The sequence below is a fragment of the Moschus berezovskii genome, chromosome 4 (genome assembly GCF_049115385.1).
Source record: "Moschus berezovskii isolate FMDL1 chromosome 4, NW_MosBer_1.0, whole genome shotgun sequence".
NCBI lineage: Eukaryota > Metazoa > Chordata > Mammalia > Artiodactyla > Moschidae > Moschus > Moschus berezovskii.
The window spans coordinates 6,881,958-6,901,380 of NC_142463.1; the positions used below are offsets into that span (position 1 = coordinate 6,881,958).

Below are 19,423 nucleotides of genomic sequence, written 5' to 3' on the forward strand. Positions count from 1 at the left end.
GAACAGATGAAGAAAGTGAGGCCTAGCAACACAGATGCACCGGACAGAACGTCCATTTCAAGATTCAGCATCAAAGGCCTTCTGGGAAATGGACCAGACCTGCCACTGGAATCACCAAGGAGGGCTTCTTATTTACCTCCCATCGGCGGTCATTGGTGAAAATCTCATCATTGGCTATGTCCAGCTGGTTCCACTCCAGTAGAAGCTTAAGCTGCCCATTCCAGTTATCCTTATCTTGTTCATTGGTGCTAAAGGCTGTAACAGGACAGGGAGAAAGTCAACTTACCAAACACCCAGAATCAAGAGCATTGGAACCATTCCATATGGCCAATTATCAGAGCCATTTGTCAAAGGAGATTCTAAACATGTTCTCTTAGAATCAAACACTTAGAGGGACTTCACTGGTGGTCCAGTGGTTAAGACTTTATCTTCCAGTGCAGGGGGTGTGGGTTTAATCCCTGGACAAGAAGCTAAGATTCCCACATGCTTTGCAGCCGAAAAACCAAAACTTAAAAAGCAGAAGCAATATTATGACATATCCATTAAAGGTTTTTAAAAAATGGTCCGGATCAAAAAAAAAAAAAAAATCTTGAAAAAAAAAAAAAAGGAATCAGACACTCAGAGCTGTCATTTCAGTGACACTGTATTTTCACTGATTCTTATCCGTATTCTCTGTGTCCCAAAGTAAATGATGAGGATCAATTTAGGTGATAATATCTTTCCATTCCATATCCTAACAATGTAACTATGGTATATTGATATCTTCCTATAGATTCAGATTCCATAAATATTACATTTCCAGGGCCACATCTGACTTACACTATATCTAAATCTATGAAATAAAGAGCTATATTATAACAATGTTCTACTTGTCTTTTCCAGAGCTATTATTTTCTATATCTATGTATCTCTACAGATGTAGCCCCATTTCAATAAATATCCTTACAACCAAATTCTGACAAGTATGACAAGAATGTTTCTCATAAATAGTTAATGCTTAAAATGCACTTCCGAGGTGTCTTGCCCTGCTTTGCATACCTTACAGATATTAACCAGGCGGCTCAACTCCTCATGGTCTTTGTCAAGGATCTATTTCCACCTGGATGGGATTCTCAGGAAGCAAAGTTCACACATGAGGATTTAAAACTGAGGTTCGTTCACAAGCTTCAGGAGATGTGTTAGCGCCTGAAACTGATGCAGAATCCTCTGTGTGTGAAGCGTGTGCGCACATGTGTACATGTTTGTGGAACACTGGGACAAAGGTCTGGAGCTTTTTATCACATTCTCCCAGGTGTCTGAGGCTCAGAAAAGGATTTCAAAGCACTACTAGAGACAATTCTTTGGAAAGCACTGTGATCATATTTAACCAGTATTCTAATGACATAAAACTTCTTGTTCTGTTAAATACATACATCCAAGGAAGTCAATAATAGTTATTCTAACTTTCAACCTATGATAATCAAAATGCAAAATGCAAGATTATATTTCCAGTAAAGCTGTTTAAAAAATAAATGCCAGCCATTAAAAGCCACAAAAAGTCACATTTCTAGAAGAGCTATTTTTACTCACCTTTGTACAACGCATAGGAGATCGCATTGCTCACAATTTCGTCCCCTGCTTCTTCCATTTTAATAACTGTTAATAGGTGAGAACTTTCGACAATTTCTTTGAGCTGGCAAGATTCAAAGAGCAGAATCGTCAGCCAACTGATGTCAGGCCCGAGGAGTATAAACTTCTCTCTCTTGGTGAGGGATGTCCTGCTCCGTTTTTTTAAAGACCACCTGTAGGAACCCTTCAGATTTTCTTCCCTCTTCTACAGTGCCCATACTCACAGCATCTAATTTCTAAGTTGAAATAGTGAGTCCTTGACCACGATGAGCATAAAGCACTGCTTCTACAAGGACACGTATATCAAAAAGAATCTATCAGAAAGCTGCAAGACCAATGACTAGGGTGAGTGAGAGTGTGTATGTGACACATGTGGGCGCTCCATCACTGAATCAGTGAGTAAATCAGGAAAAGGCAACAGAAAAACCACAGAAATGGTCCAAGTGTGGTCCTAAGGGCCTAGACGATAGGAAGGAAAACTCAGTGTGAATAAAAGCCAAGACAACGTGGTGACTGAATAAAGAGATGAAGGATTCTTTATATTTTCCTTTGTGGTTTTCTGTAATGTGTAATTTTAAGACACTTTGTAAGATTCACGAGCTGGGGGAGGGACTTCCCTGGCAGTCCAGTGGTGGGATGCAGGTTCAATCCCTGGTCAGGGAGCTAAGATCCCCACATACCTCACAGCCAAAAACAAAATGAAACCAAAAAACATAAAGCAGAAGCTGTATGATAACAAATTCAATAAAAGACTTAAAAAAAAAAAAAACAAGAACCTGGGGAGAGGCAGAGCCCCTGATTCTAAGGTTTCAGGCCAGCTTGGAGGGAGCTTGAAAATGAAGAGCTCCCTCTAGAGGAGGAAGTGAGTCTGGCTGTGGTTACACCAAGTTCAAGGTGGTGGCAGGTTTCCCCAGCAACATTTGGACATAAAGATCTGGAACTACAGAGTCTTGGCTGGGCAGAGAGGGAAGCCTCAGGTCAGGTTGGCTATATATGCGTTCTTGAATATATTCAGAAAAGATGAAAGCCCTGATTTGAAAAGATACAAGCACTCCAATGTTGATAGTAGCACTACTTACAACAGCCAGGTCATAACACCATCAACAGATAAATGGACAAAGAAAATGTGGTGAATACACACACACAATGGAATACTAGTCATAAAGAAAGAATGAAATAATTCCATTTGCAGCAGCATGGATGAACCTAGAGATTATCATACTAAATGAAATAAGACAGGAAGACAAATTATATATCACTTGTATGTGGAATCTAAAAATAATACAAATAAGCTTATTTAGAAAACAGAAACAGACTCACAGACATAGAAAACAAACTCGTGGTTACCAAAGGGGGAAGGGGAGGGGACGGGTAAATTAATAGTATGGGATTAACAGATGCATGCTCAGTTCAGTTCAGTTCAGTCGCTCAGTCGTGTCCGACTCTCCGCGACCCCATGAATCACAGCACGCCAGGCCTCCCTGTCCATCACCAACTCCCGGAGTTCACCCAAACTCATGTCCACAGAGTCGGTGATGCCATCCAGCCATCTCATTCTCTGTCGTCCCTTTCTCCTCCCGCCCCCAATCCCTCCCAGCATCAGAGTCTTCCAGTGAGTCAACTCTTCGCACGAGGTGGCCAAGGATTGTCCAAATGATAAGGATGTACTGTATAGCACAGGGAACTATATGCAAAGTCTTGTTGGGTTTTTAATGTATTTTTATTTATTTGGCTGTTCTTGGTCTCAGTTGTGGCATGTGGGACCTAGTTCCCCGACCAGGGATTGAACCCAGGGCCCCTGCATTTAGTAGAGTCTTAGCCACTGGACCACCAGGGAATTCCCTGCAATGTCTTATAATGGAAAAGAATCTGAAAATAATATATACATATTCTTTACATAAAAATATGTGTGTATATATATTCTTAAATATAGACACACACATATCTATGTACAGACCACCATCTGTCCCTGTTCATCAACTATGCTAAAGCTTTTGACCATGTAAATCATGACAAACTGTGGAAAGCTGAGAGACGGGCATACCAGACCACCTTCCTGTCTCCTGAGAAACCCGCATGTGGGTCAAGAAGCAACCGTTAGAACCCTGTATGGAACAACTGACTGGTTCAAAATCGAGAAAAGAGTACGACAGGGCTGTCTGCGGTCACCCCGTCTGTTTAACCTACACGTTGAGCACATCATGAGAAATGCTGGGCTGGATGAGTTACAAGCCGGAATCAAGACAGGCAGGAAAAACATCGACAACTTCAGATATGCAGATGATAGCACTCCAATCGCAGAAATCGAAGAGGAACTAAAGAGCCTCTTAATGAGGGTAAAGGAGGAGGGTGAAGGAGCCGGTTTAAGACTAAATATTTAAAAATCTGAGATCATGGCATCTGGCCCCATCACTGCATGGCAAATAGAAGGGGAAAAGGTGGAAGCAGTGACAGATTTCCTCTTCCTGGGCTCCAAAATCACTGAGGACAGCGACTGCAACCGTGAATCAGAGGACGATGGCTTCTTGGCAGGAAAGCGACGACAAACCTAGAAAAGCAGAGACACTGCTCTGCCGACAAAGGTCCACAGAGTCAAGGCTGTGGTCTTCCTAGTGGTCACACATGGTTGTAAGAGCTGGACCACAAAGAAGGCAGAACACCAAAGAATTGATGCCTTCAAACCGTGTTGCTGGAGCAGACCCTTGAGAGTCCCTTGGACAGCAAGGAGATCAAACCAGTCGATCTTCAGGGAGATCAACCCTGAATATTCCCTGGAAGGACTGATGCTGAGGCTGAAGCCCCAGTATTTTGGTCATCTGATTCGAACAGCTGACTCATTGGAAAAGTCCCCACTGCTAGGAAAGATCGAGGGCAGAAAGAGAAGGGGGGGCCAGAAGATGAGATGACTCGACAGCATCACCGATGAAATGAACATGAACTTGTGCAAACTCCAGAAGATGGTGAGGGACCAAGAGGCCTGGCGTGCTGCAGTCCATGGGGTCACAAAGAGTCAGACACGACTGGGTGACTAAACAACAACAACAATAAGTACACGTATTTATATGTGCATATATATAATTAAATCCTTTGGCTGTACACCTGATAGAACACAGTGTTATAACTTGAGTTCAATTTTTTAAAAAGAAAAAAGGAGAGCCCTTGAATATTGACTTTAGGAGGTGACCTTAAGGTTGCAGTTTCCTGAGAAAGGTGGTGTCCGAGGGCTTCATTCAAAAGGCATCTGAGGGTGACGAGGAAATAGATGAAAACTGCAGGAAAGCACAGACCACAGTGAGTTTGACGGAGAGGGAGAGGGGCTGACGGCAGGAAGGGAAGGGTCCTCTCACCACGCTGGCAGCCTTTGTTCATGCAAAGGAAAGGGGTCTGGCCAGAAATGACAGGTGAGGAGGGGTCCAGGTGCCAAGATTCTGGGGCCAGCTGGGGGTGGGCAGCACAGAAGGGCCGAGACAACTTTTCCTTCGGAATGAAAAGGAAGAAAGAGAAGATGCACATGGATCCAGAGCAAATGGATGGAACCCAGAGACTCTGCAGGGGCGCCCACCCGTACTCCGTCCCCCAGGATCCTGACCCCAAATGCAGCCCGTGTGAGCTCAACTGAAACAATCTCAGCTCACACTGCACCCTGCCCCAAAATCCCTCGGTGACTTCCCAACACACTGGAACAAGACCAAAAGCTCTAGACAGTGTTCAAGGAGCTCCCTGGCCTGGCCCCTCCTAAGTCCCACAGTCTCCACCCAAAAGCATCCATCCTCACCACCGTCTTTCAGTGCCTTGGGGAGCTGGGCTTATCGCGAGTCTCAGGAGCTGTGCCCCAAACAACCCCAGCCCTCACCCTTGACCCCCACCCATCACTCAGATCTCAGCTCCCACACCACCTCCTCTGAGAAGCCCTCTGCTGAAAGGCCTCCCACACCAGGCCAGGCTCCCTTGGCTCAAGCCCAGTGCATCCACGCTACTACGTTTCTTCAAAACTCCCTTTTCTGGTATGAAATTAAACACTGCACTGTACTGTAATCACTCAACCCGAATTTTTTTTTTTTAATTTCCATTTTCTTTCTGAAGACAAGCACTCTCTGTTGTGTACTCTCCTTTCTGAAATGTCTGTTCCAGGATCAGGCATCAGTATGTGTTCTGAATAAATAAATTACTGAATAAATGCAAGTGTTGGAAATGAATGATACCGGGTTGGCCGGCAGGCTGGGAGACCCTGAAGGGTCAAGTTCTTGAGAAGGTGGGAGTAGGCAGATTAGAGAACTATGAGAGCCCTGGTAGGGGAGGAGGGCCTGGTCCCAGTGGGCAAGTATATGGGGTCTCTTGAAGAGGATGAGGAACTGTGATGCCAGGCTTAAGGGATGCTTGTCCACATGACCAGTGAAGCCACCCGCAATTACCCTGAGAGGCTGCTCGACGAGTATCTGACCGAACGCATACATTCATTCCTTAATAATCCCACTCTTGAGCTTTGTCTTTTGGGAAATCTCTACCAACTGCCAAAACCCCATATAAGTGCATAATTAAAATGCCAGGCTAATTTTTATTATTGATGTATCTCTTCTGACTGACATGATTATAATTATGATAAATCATTAGCATATGAATTAGATATGCATCCCAGAAAGGGCAATATAATCATAGAAAGTGAAATGTGTCTGACATTTAGCCTGCTTCAGGTGACTTTCCGTAGCAGTTTTCTTAAAGCAGAAAATCAAAATCTTTCATAAAGGGACTTCCCTGGTGGTCCAGTAGTTAAGACTTCACCTTCCAATGTAAGGGGAGCCAATTCAATCCCTGGTTGGGTAGCTAAGATCCCACATACCTTGCAGCCAAAAAAACAAAACATAAAACAGAAACAATATTATAATAAAGTCAATAAAGACTTTTTAAAAAATGGCCCTCATCAAAAAAAAAAAAAACCTTTAAAAATATCCTTCATAAAGGCTATGGGGACCCATATGGTGGCATGGCCCTTTGGACATGACCTTGTCTGGACTCTACAAGCAATGTGCATAAGGAATAAGAGGAAAGTCACTGGAATGGACCCAGGGCCATCTCTGAGGGTGAGTTAAGAGTTTGTTTCCTTTGTCTGCAAGCATCCTTGAAATGACCGCTGAGTTTCTTCCAGCCATCACAGGAAACTACCTGGAGGACATTGCTCAACACACAAAGTCAGGTTTGTATCTATGCTTTGGGGTTTCTCCCTTGATATGCTTGGAATGACTCGAGCTGTTTAGGTCTGAATATATGGAAAACCGGAAATAACCACTGTGGGTTACACGTATTTCTCTCACCCACATATTTTCACCCAAAGGGCATTCTATTCAAATCAGGCTGCTAGGTATTCAGGGTGTTTCTGAGTGTGCATGTTCAGCTGTGTCCAACTCTTTGCGACCCTATAGGTTGTAGCCCACCAGGCCCTTCTGTCCAAGGGATTCTCCAGGTAAGAATACTGGAGTGGGTTGCCATTTCCTTCTCCACAGTATCTTCCCAACCCAGGGATCAAATCCATGTCTCCTGCCCCTCTTGCACTGGCAGGCAGATTCTTCACCACAACCTCAATCGGCTCAAGGTTGGGGAGTGAAATAGGCAACTGGCGACTCTGGCCTTGCCCAGCCAGCCCCTTCCGGCTTCTTCGCTGGGACCTGCTCCTTGAAGGGCACGAATGCTCCAGTGTCAGCTGTCACCGCAAGTGTTGCCTGACAGCGGGCTGGCAGTCCTCCAGGGCTGCCTCTGTCTGGGTGGGTTCATCTGTCTCATTCTGGGGCTCAGCATGAGGAGGTCCATGGTTGCTGTACCCCTAAGCCACATCTTTCAACTTGGCCTTCATCATCAATGAAGCTGATATCACTCTATTCACCTCAACTGGACTTGAAAAAGATACAAGCAAATCCCAGCAATAACTTTCACAGAAAACCACCAGCTTTACCCTTTTTAGCAAAATCTGCGTAACGCAGCACCTCGAGTAGGAACATCACGTGAGCGTTTGTGGGACAGGGCATCATTCAGCGCCAACAGAGACTCTTGGGTGTAGGGAGAAGATGCAGCTGCATCTTCTAATTCTGAGTCTTAGGAATGAAGCTTAATCCAGAAGGGACTTGTGTCCTGGTCACTTTGATCCTGCCATACCTTCCCTGGATCATCACCTAACTCCAGTCATGTGAAATTAAATAAAACCAAGAGAGTCTTGCTGTTCATTAATTTAACATAGAGTACCTGGTAGCCTAGACGGTGGGCTTGATTTTTCTCATTATTTACAAGACTTTGATTTGTCCATGCTTGCTTTAAAGAATGACAAAGACCAATACACACTACTCCATATAAAATAAACAAGGATTTACTGTTTAGCACAGGGAACTATATTCAGTATCTTGCAATAATCTATAATGAAAAAGAATGTGCAAAAGAAAGTTACATATATGGGGGCTTCCCAGATGGTTCTAGTGGTGAAGGATCTGCCTGCCAGTACAGGAGACATTAGAGACAGGGGTTTGATCCCTGGGTCAGGTAGATCCCCTGGAGGAGGGCATGGCAACCCACTTCGGTATTCTTGCTTGGAGAATCCCAAGGACAGAGGAGCCTAGTGGGCTACAGTCCATGGGGTCACAAAAGAGTCAGACATGACTGAGCAAATGGGCACAGCATATTTATATATATATATATATATATATATATGAATGAATCACTTTGCTGTATACCTGAAATGAACACAATATTGTAAATCAACTATGCTTAGATTTAAAAAAACACACACACAATGACAAATGCTACCATGAGCAAGACTGTCTTTACTACTCCAAGATTTCAGTTTGCCAAATTTGACACTTCGAGGTTCTTCCACAATGAAATGCTGCTGAAATACCAAGCTAATTAAAGAACTTATAAAAATTATTTATACTAAATTCAACCTTTCACTCTAATGATGAAATGGGCTCCATGATTAAAATAACTCTTGCCGTCTACATCCTGCTATTTCCTTTATGGAAATCTTTCCAAGTGTAGCACATGCTCTTAAGAATACCCAAACATCGAAGGCCATTTTCAAATGAGCTGATGGGAACGTCCCCACTCCTATCAATGCGAACTCTATCACAAACTGAACAGTCAACAAGATGAAAAGCATTTCAAGTCAACACCAGTCATGATTCAGAGAGAAAGGTGAGAAAGCACACCACTATGTTAAAATACTTTACAGGCTTAGCAATAAGAAGCCGGAGATATTTCAATCAGCGCACATTTCTTACATGATCCAATGGGAAAGATGAGAGATTATGAATAAATCACAGGCCAGTTAACTCAGACAGGCAATCTTTCTGTAGTAACAGCTTCTCTACTAGACACAGATTCGATTTAGAATTCTGCATTTCTAAAACATCATCACAGGGGTTTCACCCCCCCACCCCCTCATCCCCCACTGCTGATACAAGACACAGAAGCTCAACGCTTATTGGCAGGGTATGAAAGGAGTATCAGCCTTGAAAACAGGCAGACTGGAATTTAAGCCCCATCTGCTACACCTTATGAGGTATGGCGACTAGACAAGTCATTTAATGTATGTGAGCTTCAGTTTGGGTTGGAGCGCAGTTTCAAAGCACTGAGAAAGTATAAACACCCAGAGCTACTAGTAGAGGCTGGCAGTGAAGGCGCCCGCCCCCTCCCTTCCTGTGAACCTGCCCCCCCTGCAACTCACCCATCTGATCCAACTCTCGGTCTCCTCCTCAGGCAGCCGGGACACCGTGCGGGGCAAGAAGCGCACCAGCTTCTCCTTGATGATGGATGACGTCAGGACATCCTCCACCTCCACCAGGCTAGCAATCACATCAGCAATCTGCCCCGAGCCTTCCACCACCACACAGGGAATTTTACTTTTGACGGAGGTATTGATGGCCTGCGAGAAGGGAGGTAAGAGTCAACCAGAGGATCAACAGAACCCAGCCTGGGACCGAGGCTCTAATCAAGCTGGTGAACAAATCGCACGGACACAACTCTGCACTGTATCCATCTGTGGCGGCAGGGGAGGTTCATTTTCAATCAGAAGCAAAGCAAATAGTTGCAACCGCTTTAAGAATCAGAAATGTAAGCCAGTTGTCTTATGTCCTGTATTAATATCAAATTCCATTATAAAGACACATGTGACTGCCAAGTTTTCCACAAATAAGTGCTTCAAAATATTCCTCTATACAAAACTGATCATTCCAAATATTGACATCATAGATTTGAATGTCAGCTCTTAAGATGATACTCAACATTGCCATTGATGGCTTAGCTGACAGAGGTGAATAATATGCATAGTTTTAAGGTATGAAAATACCTTCCCAGAAGCTGGCACACTTTTTCTGATTCACATATTCTTTTCTCCTTTTATGAAAAGAAAAGAAAAATATATCTGTTTTCTGGATAAACACATACCACAGTTTTATTTCCTTGATTAAAAACCACAGAGACTAGCATAGGGGAATCAGGTCTTAAGAATTTTAATCACTTGACAAGACAAAGTGATGTACATGTGAGCACAGCCCCTTCCTTTAGCCAGGAGTGCTGTCACCCTTACAGAAGACGTTGCCCGTAAAGAGTGGAGCCTTCATCAGATCAGGCTGGGATCCATCTGCACCTCCCTACCTGTGCCAAAGGTGGGTGTCGGGGCCGTGCTGGGGTGGGGTGGGAGGGGGGTGATAGGAGAGTGAGCTGAAGGATGAAGGGCTCAGTGGGCAGTCTCTCCTCTCTCCTGTAGGATCTGTGGGTTGTGAATTGCCTGAACAGACTTTGAGGGAAATGCTATGGAAATGCGACCCTCTAGGCTGGCAGCACCTCGCTGGAAACCTTAATTCTAAATCTAAAATCTGAGTGATAATAGAGGCAACCATCTTCAGTTACTTTTTTCTCCGTCTCTCTTCCTTTCATGTGACTGCCTCTTCCAGTATTTCCATACTAACTATTTCACACTGAAAAAAATCTCTAATTTTTCTCTGAAAAGTCTTTCCCTGAAAAATCTTTATTTAATAATGTTTTCAACGATAGGTCTCATAGAAGGTACATAATAAATGCCTGCTGATGAAGGAACAAATGAATGGGTCATTGTTACAGAAAATAATAAACAAAGAGAAGCATTAGATGATGATTCCAACTAACTCTGCCAGAAATTTCATGTAATTCTAAGTGTGTGTGATCACAGGGTGGCCATGGTTTTCCAACATACGTGTTGGTTACCATCCCTGAGTCTTTTGAGTTCATGTCAAGCCCTTCTATTCGGTGGGTTGATGGCCAAAGCCTACAGTGAGTACACAGATTACTCCTGTTGCTACAAAGTCTCTTCCTAAATCTTCTCAGCTGAGGAGACAACATAAGTCTATTAGGGCAACACACTGTGTGAGTGGAAAAATGCTAATTACTTGCTGTAGAAAAGAAAGCAATCAGATTAGGTTAGTTGAGCCCCCAAAGCCATGAAAATACAAACTGGTTGAGCAAACGTGTTGACCAATCTTCTAGAAAACCAAACCAAGACTCACTTTCAAAGTCTCTTTCCCACCTCCTTGGGCAAAACACACAATGGGGATCTTGCCACCATAGTTGGAATCTGTAAAATATAAAACATAAAGTATAGTTTGGGCTCATCAGAAATACTCACCTACCTCAAGGGAACTTCTACCCCTTGAGCCCAGGGTGGAGGTGCTGGCTGCAGACCTAACGAACCTGACAATCAGTTGATCACAATGGATCATCTCTGGGCTCCAAACGAGTAGTAGCATGACATGAGTCACACTGCAATTTTTTACTAATATTTAAAATGCTAAAGTCTGTGAATGATTGACTTTTGCTAATAAATATTTTGCACTGCATGGAGATCAAACCAGTCAATCCTAAAGGAAATCAGTCCTGAATATTCATCGGAAGGACTAATGCTGAAGCTCCCATACTCTGGCCACGTGATGTGAAGAACCGATTCATTTGAAAAGACCTTGATGTTGGGAAAGATTGAGGGCGGGAGGAGAAGGGGACGACAGAGGATAGACAGTTGGATGGCATCACCTACTCAATGGACATGAGTTTGAGTAAATTCTGGGAGTTGGTGATGGACAGGGAGGCCTGGTATGCTGTAGTCCATGGGGTTGCAAAGAGTCGGACACAACTGAGTAACTGAACTGAACTGAATTGAATATACATTAAGCCAGGTTCAAATTTATCCTGACAATGATTACATTTTCACTCTTTGCAAAATCTATGCTTTCTCAAGTACATGAAAAATTTGCATAACTATGTGTTTTCTCCAGAGAAACGACTGCATATATCAATGTTTTCCTCCACAGACTTCCCATTGAGAAAAGAAAAGATCGAGATTATCTCCAACAAGTCTCTGTGATGGAGACTGTCACTAGATTATGTGGTAATCTGGTTCCACAATCGGACACATCTCAACACCAACATCTCAGTAGCAGGAAGAGAATATTTATCACTTTCCAAAGTAAATAAAGGCTTTCGCTCGACGGTTGCATTCTCCCCCTGAAACCAATGTTTTAGATGGTTTTGGTTGGCTCAGTGGTAAAGAGTAGGAGACACGAGTTCAATCCCTGGGTCAGGAAAATCACTTAGAGAAGGAAATGGCAACTCATTCCAGTGTTCTTGCCTGGAAACTTCTACGGGCAAGAGGAGCCTGGCATTCTACAGTCCATGGGGTCACAAAAGAGTTGGACGGGACTTAGCAACTAAACAACAATGGTATAGAAAAGTAGCCAATATTCAAAGAAGTAAATCATCCAACTGTTAAGCCAGTGGTCTGGTTTTTATCACTTTTACCCTAACAAATCCCATTGCTTCATCAGTGCACTTTGCTACCGTGAATTTTACCAGGTCTTAAATGCTGTCAAGCAGAATGGACAGCAGGTCTCTTTATTGTCAAACCAGGGTGGGACAAGGCAGCATTCATCAATGTTCTAGCACATTGGAGGGTACCTATCATATGAGCAGAAGCATTTCTAGTATATTAAAGAAGAGATACAACGGCTCTTCTTTGGCAGTAGAGCAGTTGATAGGATGGGTTTACCAGGCTTCACTAGACAACTGGGAGCTATTGTTGATGCTGCTGCTGCTGCTTTTGTTCATATGTTTTTCTAATGTCCCATCTCGTAAACACTAACCTTGAATTGTGCGCTCAGAGATGTACTTCTCCAGCTGATTCCGGAGCTTTGCCTCCACTGTGGGGTGCCCATGGCAGCCGTTGTCCACGAGCAGCAGGTGGGTGTGGTTGTTGTCCAGGATGTACAGAGGGTCTCTCTTGAAGTCATCCATAATATACTGAGCTGAAAAATATCCCTGAAAAGCACACAGCAACTTGTCTTTGAGACTTGCTTGTTGGCCAAAATGCCTGATGATACCTTTATAGGTTCACAGAAGGCTGATTCTTTGAGTTCAACTATACTGATGCCTCTTTCCAGATTCCTAAGTGCAGAAGGGTCTTAGAGATCTTATAGCTCAGGCCATCATTTTAAAAATGAGGAAATGGAGGTGCAAAATAGTTGGATCACTTGCCTATTATCACATAAATGACCGGTGGCAGTGTAAGAATCAGATTCCCAATCCAGTTCTTGTTCCATTGCCCTGTGCTCTTTTGTATAAATTCATTGAAACTGATAGCACTTGGGAAAGTGTGTGTGTGTGTGTCCAGACATATATATTTCTGTGTGTATGGATATGGTAGAGGCAGATATTGATATACACATATTTGTTTAGAATCCATCATATGCCAAGACCTATGCCAGGGTCTAGGGATTAGAAAATGAATAGAATGGAGCCTTAGCTCTTGAGGAGCACATAGTCACAGGATCATGAAAAGAGGCAATTACAGATACTTTGTCATAAGACAGTACCAGAGGATAAAAAGCTAAAGATTTGACTCAAACAGGATGTGCTGGGAACAAATTTTAATGACCAAAACACATCCATCAGTAACTCCTTCACAGAACTCCTTTGATTATGTCATCCTTGGTTTTAATTGCTGAGGTTCCAAAGGAACCTTGTAAGGCCAACTTCCTAAGAGTTGATGGCATCCCAGAGCGCCGTGCCAGGGTCACTCTCCCCCGTGACCCCGCAGACCTCCTCGTGTCCTGCCTGTACCTCCACATCACAATTCCTGATGAGGGTGTCCCTGTTGGAGACCATGCCCCAAGCAGCGATGCCAATGGCCACGATGTTTTCCTCCGAATTCCTGCTGATGGTGTTATCTCTCACCACCTCCCCGATGAACTTCATCAGCCCATAGTGGGTGCCTCCAGTGAGAATCCAGGCGCCTGTCAACAAGAGAGGAGAACAGAGGCTCTGAGTAAGGTTTTCATCCTGTGCTCCATCCCTGAAGAAGCCCCACCCGTGCGCACCAGGGCCCAGCATCGCCGGCCACACTTGGGACTACGTTCAACCTACGGCATGGACTTGGGAAAAAGGAGAGGATGTCCCAGTGTCTAAGAGATGCTGGTTAAAAAGATACAGATTCTAGACCCCACTCTAGACTCACATCATCAGACTCTCTGGGAGGCGGGACCAAGGAATCTATCCCTTTAACCACCTCTCGGGTAAATCTTTTCATGGCTAATAAGTGCCTGCCCTTAGCTATTGAGCAAGTTAAGCAATGTCATCATGGAAAGTGGAACGCTCTGCTCCTAAACCCCCCACCCCCATGGATCTGGAGTGATCTTCCTAGCAAGACCCTGGTGCCTACGATTTAACTTTCGGCTTCCCTAGTGGCTCAGATGGTAAAGAATCCGCCTGCAATGTGGGAGACCTGGGTTTGATCCATGGGTCAGGAAGATCCCCAGAAGAGAATGGCAACCAACTCCAGTATTCTTGCCTGGAGAATCCCATGGACAGAGGAGCCTGGTGGGCTACAGTCCATGGGGTCTTCTAGCATGACTCTGGTGCCTATGATTTAACTTTAAAATTGCACAAGCTTGCACGCTGGTGTTTCAAGGTTTTTATTTGATGATCTTTGCAAAGCCAAGAGTTTTTCAGTTTTGTTCTCAAAACTGTAGTAAAAAAAAAAATACCTAAAAATATGATTTCACATAATAATGGAATCTAAAATTGAAAATGTGCCTAGGCCAGCGTGCCACCCAGGCAGGAATCTAGCCTGAGGCTTGGCCACCAGCCTCCCTGAATTCTGAGGAGTCCCGAGGCAGCCCCCTCCCCTAACTGTTAGAAAGTCCTTTTGTTCACTGTTGTCTCCATTCTCCAATTTTGTTTCTGACTTCCCAATAGGGAGCTACTTTAGTCATCTCCCACATAAAAGTCCTTCCAATATTTTACGGTAAATGTGATGTAGTCCCTAGAACGTTCAGACCCCATTCCTTTGGCCAGTTCTCACAAGATGTGAATTCAGATCCCCTGGCACCCAGTCCCCTTCCTGCAGACAGATTACAGTTGTCAATACTCTGTTTCAAATGAGGCAATGGGAGACGAAGCTGCTTTCCACATGGCTGACCCAGAGTACAAGAAGACAATGAACCCCCAGCTCTGGCCATTCACCTCATCTAAGAATCCCAGCCTGAGGACTTTTGTCTGCTTTGTTCTACTCTATTTGTTCTATTTGTCCTAATTTCTGACACATGACAGGCATTTAAGACGTATTTGCTGAAGGAATGCATTATGCATGTTCAGATTTAGTGGTGAGGAAGTCAGCTGCCAGGTTTCATAACAAAGTATCTACTGTGGTCCCATCTGGTTGATCAGGAAATTAAGAATAAATATGGGGAGAAACCACTGTTTCTTCTTGATTTTAAGAAAAAGCATATTTAGAATGAGACATGCTACCCTAGTTCTGTCAACTAATATTCTTAATAAAGATGTTTTCAAGGGACTTCAAGGGTGGTCCAGGGGTTATCACCAAGTTTCCACTGCAAGGGGCAAGGGTTCAGTCCCTGGTCGGGCGGGAACTAAGATCTGCATGCTATGCAGCATGGCCAGTAAATAAATAAATGTAAAAACTGATGCCAAAAAAATCCATGATGAACAAAAAAAAAATTAAGTTTTTAAAATCTTAGCATTAGATAAACTAATAAAATAAGTATTAGACTTTGATAAACAGAATCAAATCTCAAAGAAATATTAGTCAAGTTCAAATGAAAGGAATTCTGCAAAATAAAGAACATTTCCAGAGGAAAGAAAGCTTTTCAGTTTTCTATGATATGAAAAGCTAAATGGATTGGAATCCAGGTGGAGAAAAAAAAACAAAAAACGTTTTTTACTCTGAAGAACATTGTTGGGATAATTAGCAAAATTAAAACATGAACCTTTTGTTAGATAACTGTACTGGTCAGTGTGAACTTCCTCAGGTTTGAAAGTTATACGAGTTACATGAGGAAACAGCCTTGTTCTTCAGAGACATGTGCTAATATGTGTGCTTAAGAAGAGCTGACTCACTGGAAAAGACTCTGATGCTGGGAGGGATTGGGGGCAGGAGGAGAAGGGGACGACAGAGAATGAGATGGTTGGATGGCATCGCCAACTCGATGGAGGTGAGTTTGAGTGAACTCCGGGAGTTGGTGATGGACAGGAAGGCCTGGCGTGCTGTGATTCATTGGGTCGCAAAGAGTCGGACACGACTGAGCGACTGAACTGAACTGAAGGGCTAAAGCTCATGATACCTAAAATTTACTCTCAAAGGAGTTTTGTTTTTTTTTTTTTTGCTATTGCGCCCCACAGTTTGAGGGATCTTAATGCCCTGACTAGAGGCTGAACCTGTGCCCTCTACAGTGGAAATTCAGAGTCCTAACCACTGTGTGAGATGGTTAGATAGCATCACCAAAGAGTCAGACACAACTGAGCAACTGAACAACAAAACTCGACTAACAAGAAGCTGGGCAAACTCCAGGAGATAACAGAGGACAGGGAAGCCTGGCATGCTGCAGTCCATGGGACTGCAAAGAGTCGGCTACGACTTAGCAGCTGAACAATAACAACAATAGCCACTGGACTAGCAGGGAAATCCCGCAAACGATTGTTAAAGTCATAATAGGTGAATACCTAGAGAGAGGGAGAAGACAGACACGAGAAACTGTTAACAATTCACTGGATTATTCTTACAACTCTTCTGTAGGTTTAACATTTATCATAACAAAAAAAAAATAAGCAAAATATTTCAAATAACAAAGCAGGATTATGTGTTTTGATCCCTATCAGACACTCACCTGGCGCTCACAACCTGCCAGGCAAGGTCACTTTTTTCAAAGCATATTATTGGTCCCCAAATGAATGAGCAAACATTAAACTTCCTTTTTTGATTGGCCAGAATACTCTGAGTATTTTATGTAAAAACGACTAAATGAAAATGTTAGTTAAAGAGAAACATGCAACTACCCACGTGCAATTTCCTGAGCTCTGATTAAGAAATCCCCCCACCCCACCCCACCCCCCGGAGTTCCGGATCTGTTTCCTCGTTTAAGGATCTTGTTTCTAATTAAGATCAGGATTAATCATACAGCTCGAGAGTATCTGCAGTCTTGCGCATGAATAGCAGAGGACAATTTCGTTCAGTCTCTGAAGACGCGGCGCAGCCTAAATGGACAAACCCACGGGCGCCGCGCTCCCGCCCGGGACGGTCCCTTCGGCCACCAGGGGACCCGAGCACCTTTCGACTGCGCGATGTAGATCAGACGGCTGAAGATCTTGCGCATGCGCGGCTTCAGGGCGAAGTTTTTGGCGCCGCCAGTCACGGAAATGACCAGGTTGGGCGTTTTCAGGTGCCAGTGCTGGGTCAGCAGCTCGTACAGCGTCTCCGCGTCCGTGTCGCAGGACAGTCGGATATACTGTGGGGAAGGGCAGAAGCATCAGGGTCCGCAGGTGTTCTCCTGATGGCGGGGGCGTGGGCCAGTCTACCTGTTCCTTTGGGACGGGAGCGCATGGTAGGTGAGGAAGCTCCCCTTGGGGCAGTGGAAGGGGACGTGGGTGCCCCTGCATGGACACCGCAGCCAGCTGGAGGGCTGGAAACTTCACTAAAGGCAGTGGAGCACCCGTCAGGTGTTATAAGCAGAGTAGAAGCCAGAGGGGATTTACATTTTAGGGAACCCTCCTGCAGAAGTGCTGACTACGGACTGTGAGCCAAGACAGCTGGGGAGAGCTGGGGACAAGGCAAGACAGTGGTGGCCCATCCGGGGACAGAGGCCTTAGGAAGAGACAGAGTGGACAGAGGAGAATTTAAGGAAACTGTTAATAATGGCCAACCGAAAACGGGCAGCTGCCATCTGCCTCTGAAAGGGAAAATATTAGTCGCTGAGTCGTATCCGACTCTTTGTGACCCCATGGCCTAGAGCCTGCCAGGCTCCTCTGTTCTTGGAGTTCTCCAGGCAAGAATATTGGAGTGGGTTGCCATTCCCTTCTCCAGGGGATCTTCCAAACCCAGGGATCGAACTCGGGTCTCCTGCATTGCAGGCAGATTCTTTACTCTCTAAGCCACCAGGGAAGCCCTAAAGGGTGGTATGGTCGCACCGGGGAGGTCGGTAGGTGGCAGGGAGAGAGGAAGAAGAAAGGCTTCCCTGATCGGGAATCAAACCCAGGCCGCGGCGGTGAGAGCACCGAATCCTAACCACCAGGGAGCTGCCTTTACAAGGATGCAGTCAATCACTGTAGTCACTGACCTTCGACACATCGTGAAATGAGTTCAGGGTGGAGATCAAGAATGAAGCTGTCTGTGCTCTGGGGAACACCCACAGAACAGGGCTTCAGACAGTTAGGTATTTTCAGGATTTTATATGAGCCCAAATTCTTGCATCTTCTCATATCTACAAAAGCACTAAAATCATTCATGGAGACACCTGCTCCTCGTGACTAGCAGCAAGCGTCTACCAAAGTGGGTGCCTGACGGCACAGACCCCCTTCCCTGAAATCATATGTAACACTGACCTTGCCCCCCACCTCTTGGGAGCAGCTCCTCGGAGCTATCTGAGATGCTGTCTCCTTGGCTATAGTCCTCATTTGCCCCCAGTAAAACTTAACTCGCAACTCTCACATTGTCCTTTTTGTTTCCATTCGACGCAACCCATTAAACAGCTTTGTAAAATGCTGTGTAAGAGCCTGCAGTGTGGGTGTGCAAAGGAAAATGTCACCTTATTCAAGGCCACGTTTACTCTCGAGAATGTCATTTGCCAAACTAAACCAGACTACTCATAAATGCATCTGTCAGGCATTTTGTAGCAGTGAGGGTCAACGAGGCTGTCACATGAGCCTGCGCTGTGCCTGGAGAAAGGATACTGGGTGACAGGCCATCCCTGTGGAGCCCCATGCTGGGGTCACAGGCCAATATTTCCAGAATGAGCCAAACTCCATGACAACCACTGTCAAAGGCCATCTTGTTTGTCAAGAGCCATCCTGTCCCTAACCAGCCAGCTCCCGTCTCTATCTTAAGTAACACATGCACTGTATAGAACCAATGACTTAACGCCAGCCCTTCCCTTAAGAATTTTCTTTGTCTGGAGGTTATAAAAATTGGCTGCGAGCCCACAAAAGCATCAGCTCTCTCTGGAAAACACCTCAGGATCAGCCTGCTCTTCTGATAGCATCTCCCACTGTATTCTCCCTTTGGCGGTCGTCTCTCCCTGGTCTGTCAGAAAGTCGGCCTGCTGTCTTTGCAGCACCTCTCACTACCTCAGTCCTCTGGTCTCAATAAATCCTCTCTTCTAAAATACTCTGTGTCTGGAAATTCTTTTCCAGCCCACGCCCGGATGGCCATAACATTTGGTGGCCCATATGGGAACTGAACCTACAACCTTGGCGTTACCAACACCTTACAGATGGAACTCATTCTGCTCTTTCTCGCTACTCA

General features: G+C 44.7%; 1 protein-coding gene across 1 annotated transcript in view; it reads right to left on the bottom strand.

The window, feature by feature from the left end:
- The window catches only part of TRPM8 (transient receptor potential cation channel subfamily M member 8), a 78,317-nt gene that overhangs the window by 48,308 nt on the left and 10,586 nt on the right, over positions 1–19,423 (bottom strand). The window contains exons 4-10 of the mRNA XM_055402424.2: positions 17,234–17,411; positions 13,732–13,904; positions 12,756–12,930; positions 11,130–11,197; positions 9,314–9,511; positions 1,570–1,672; positions 137–255 (exon numbers count right to left, since the gene is read on the bottom strand). Coding sequence (XP_055258399.2) covers positions 137–255; positions 1,570–1,672; positions 9,314–9,511; positions 11,130–11,197; positions 12,756–12,930; positions 13,732–13,904; positions 17,234–17,411 — 1,014 coding nt within the window. The remainder of the gene's footprint in view (positions 1–136; positions 256–1,569; positions 1,673–9,313; positions 9,512–11,129; positions 11,198–12,755; positions 12,931–13,731; positions 13,905–17,233; positions 17,412–19,423) is intronic.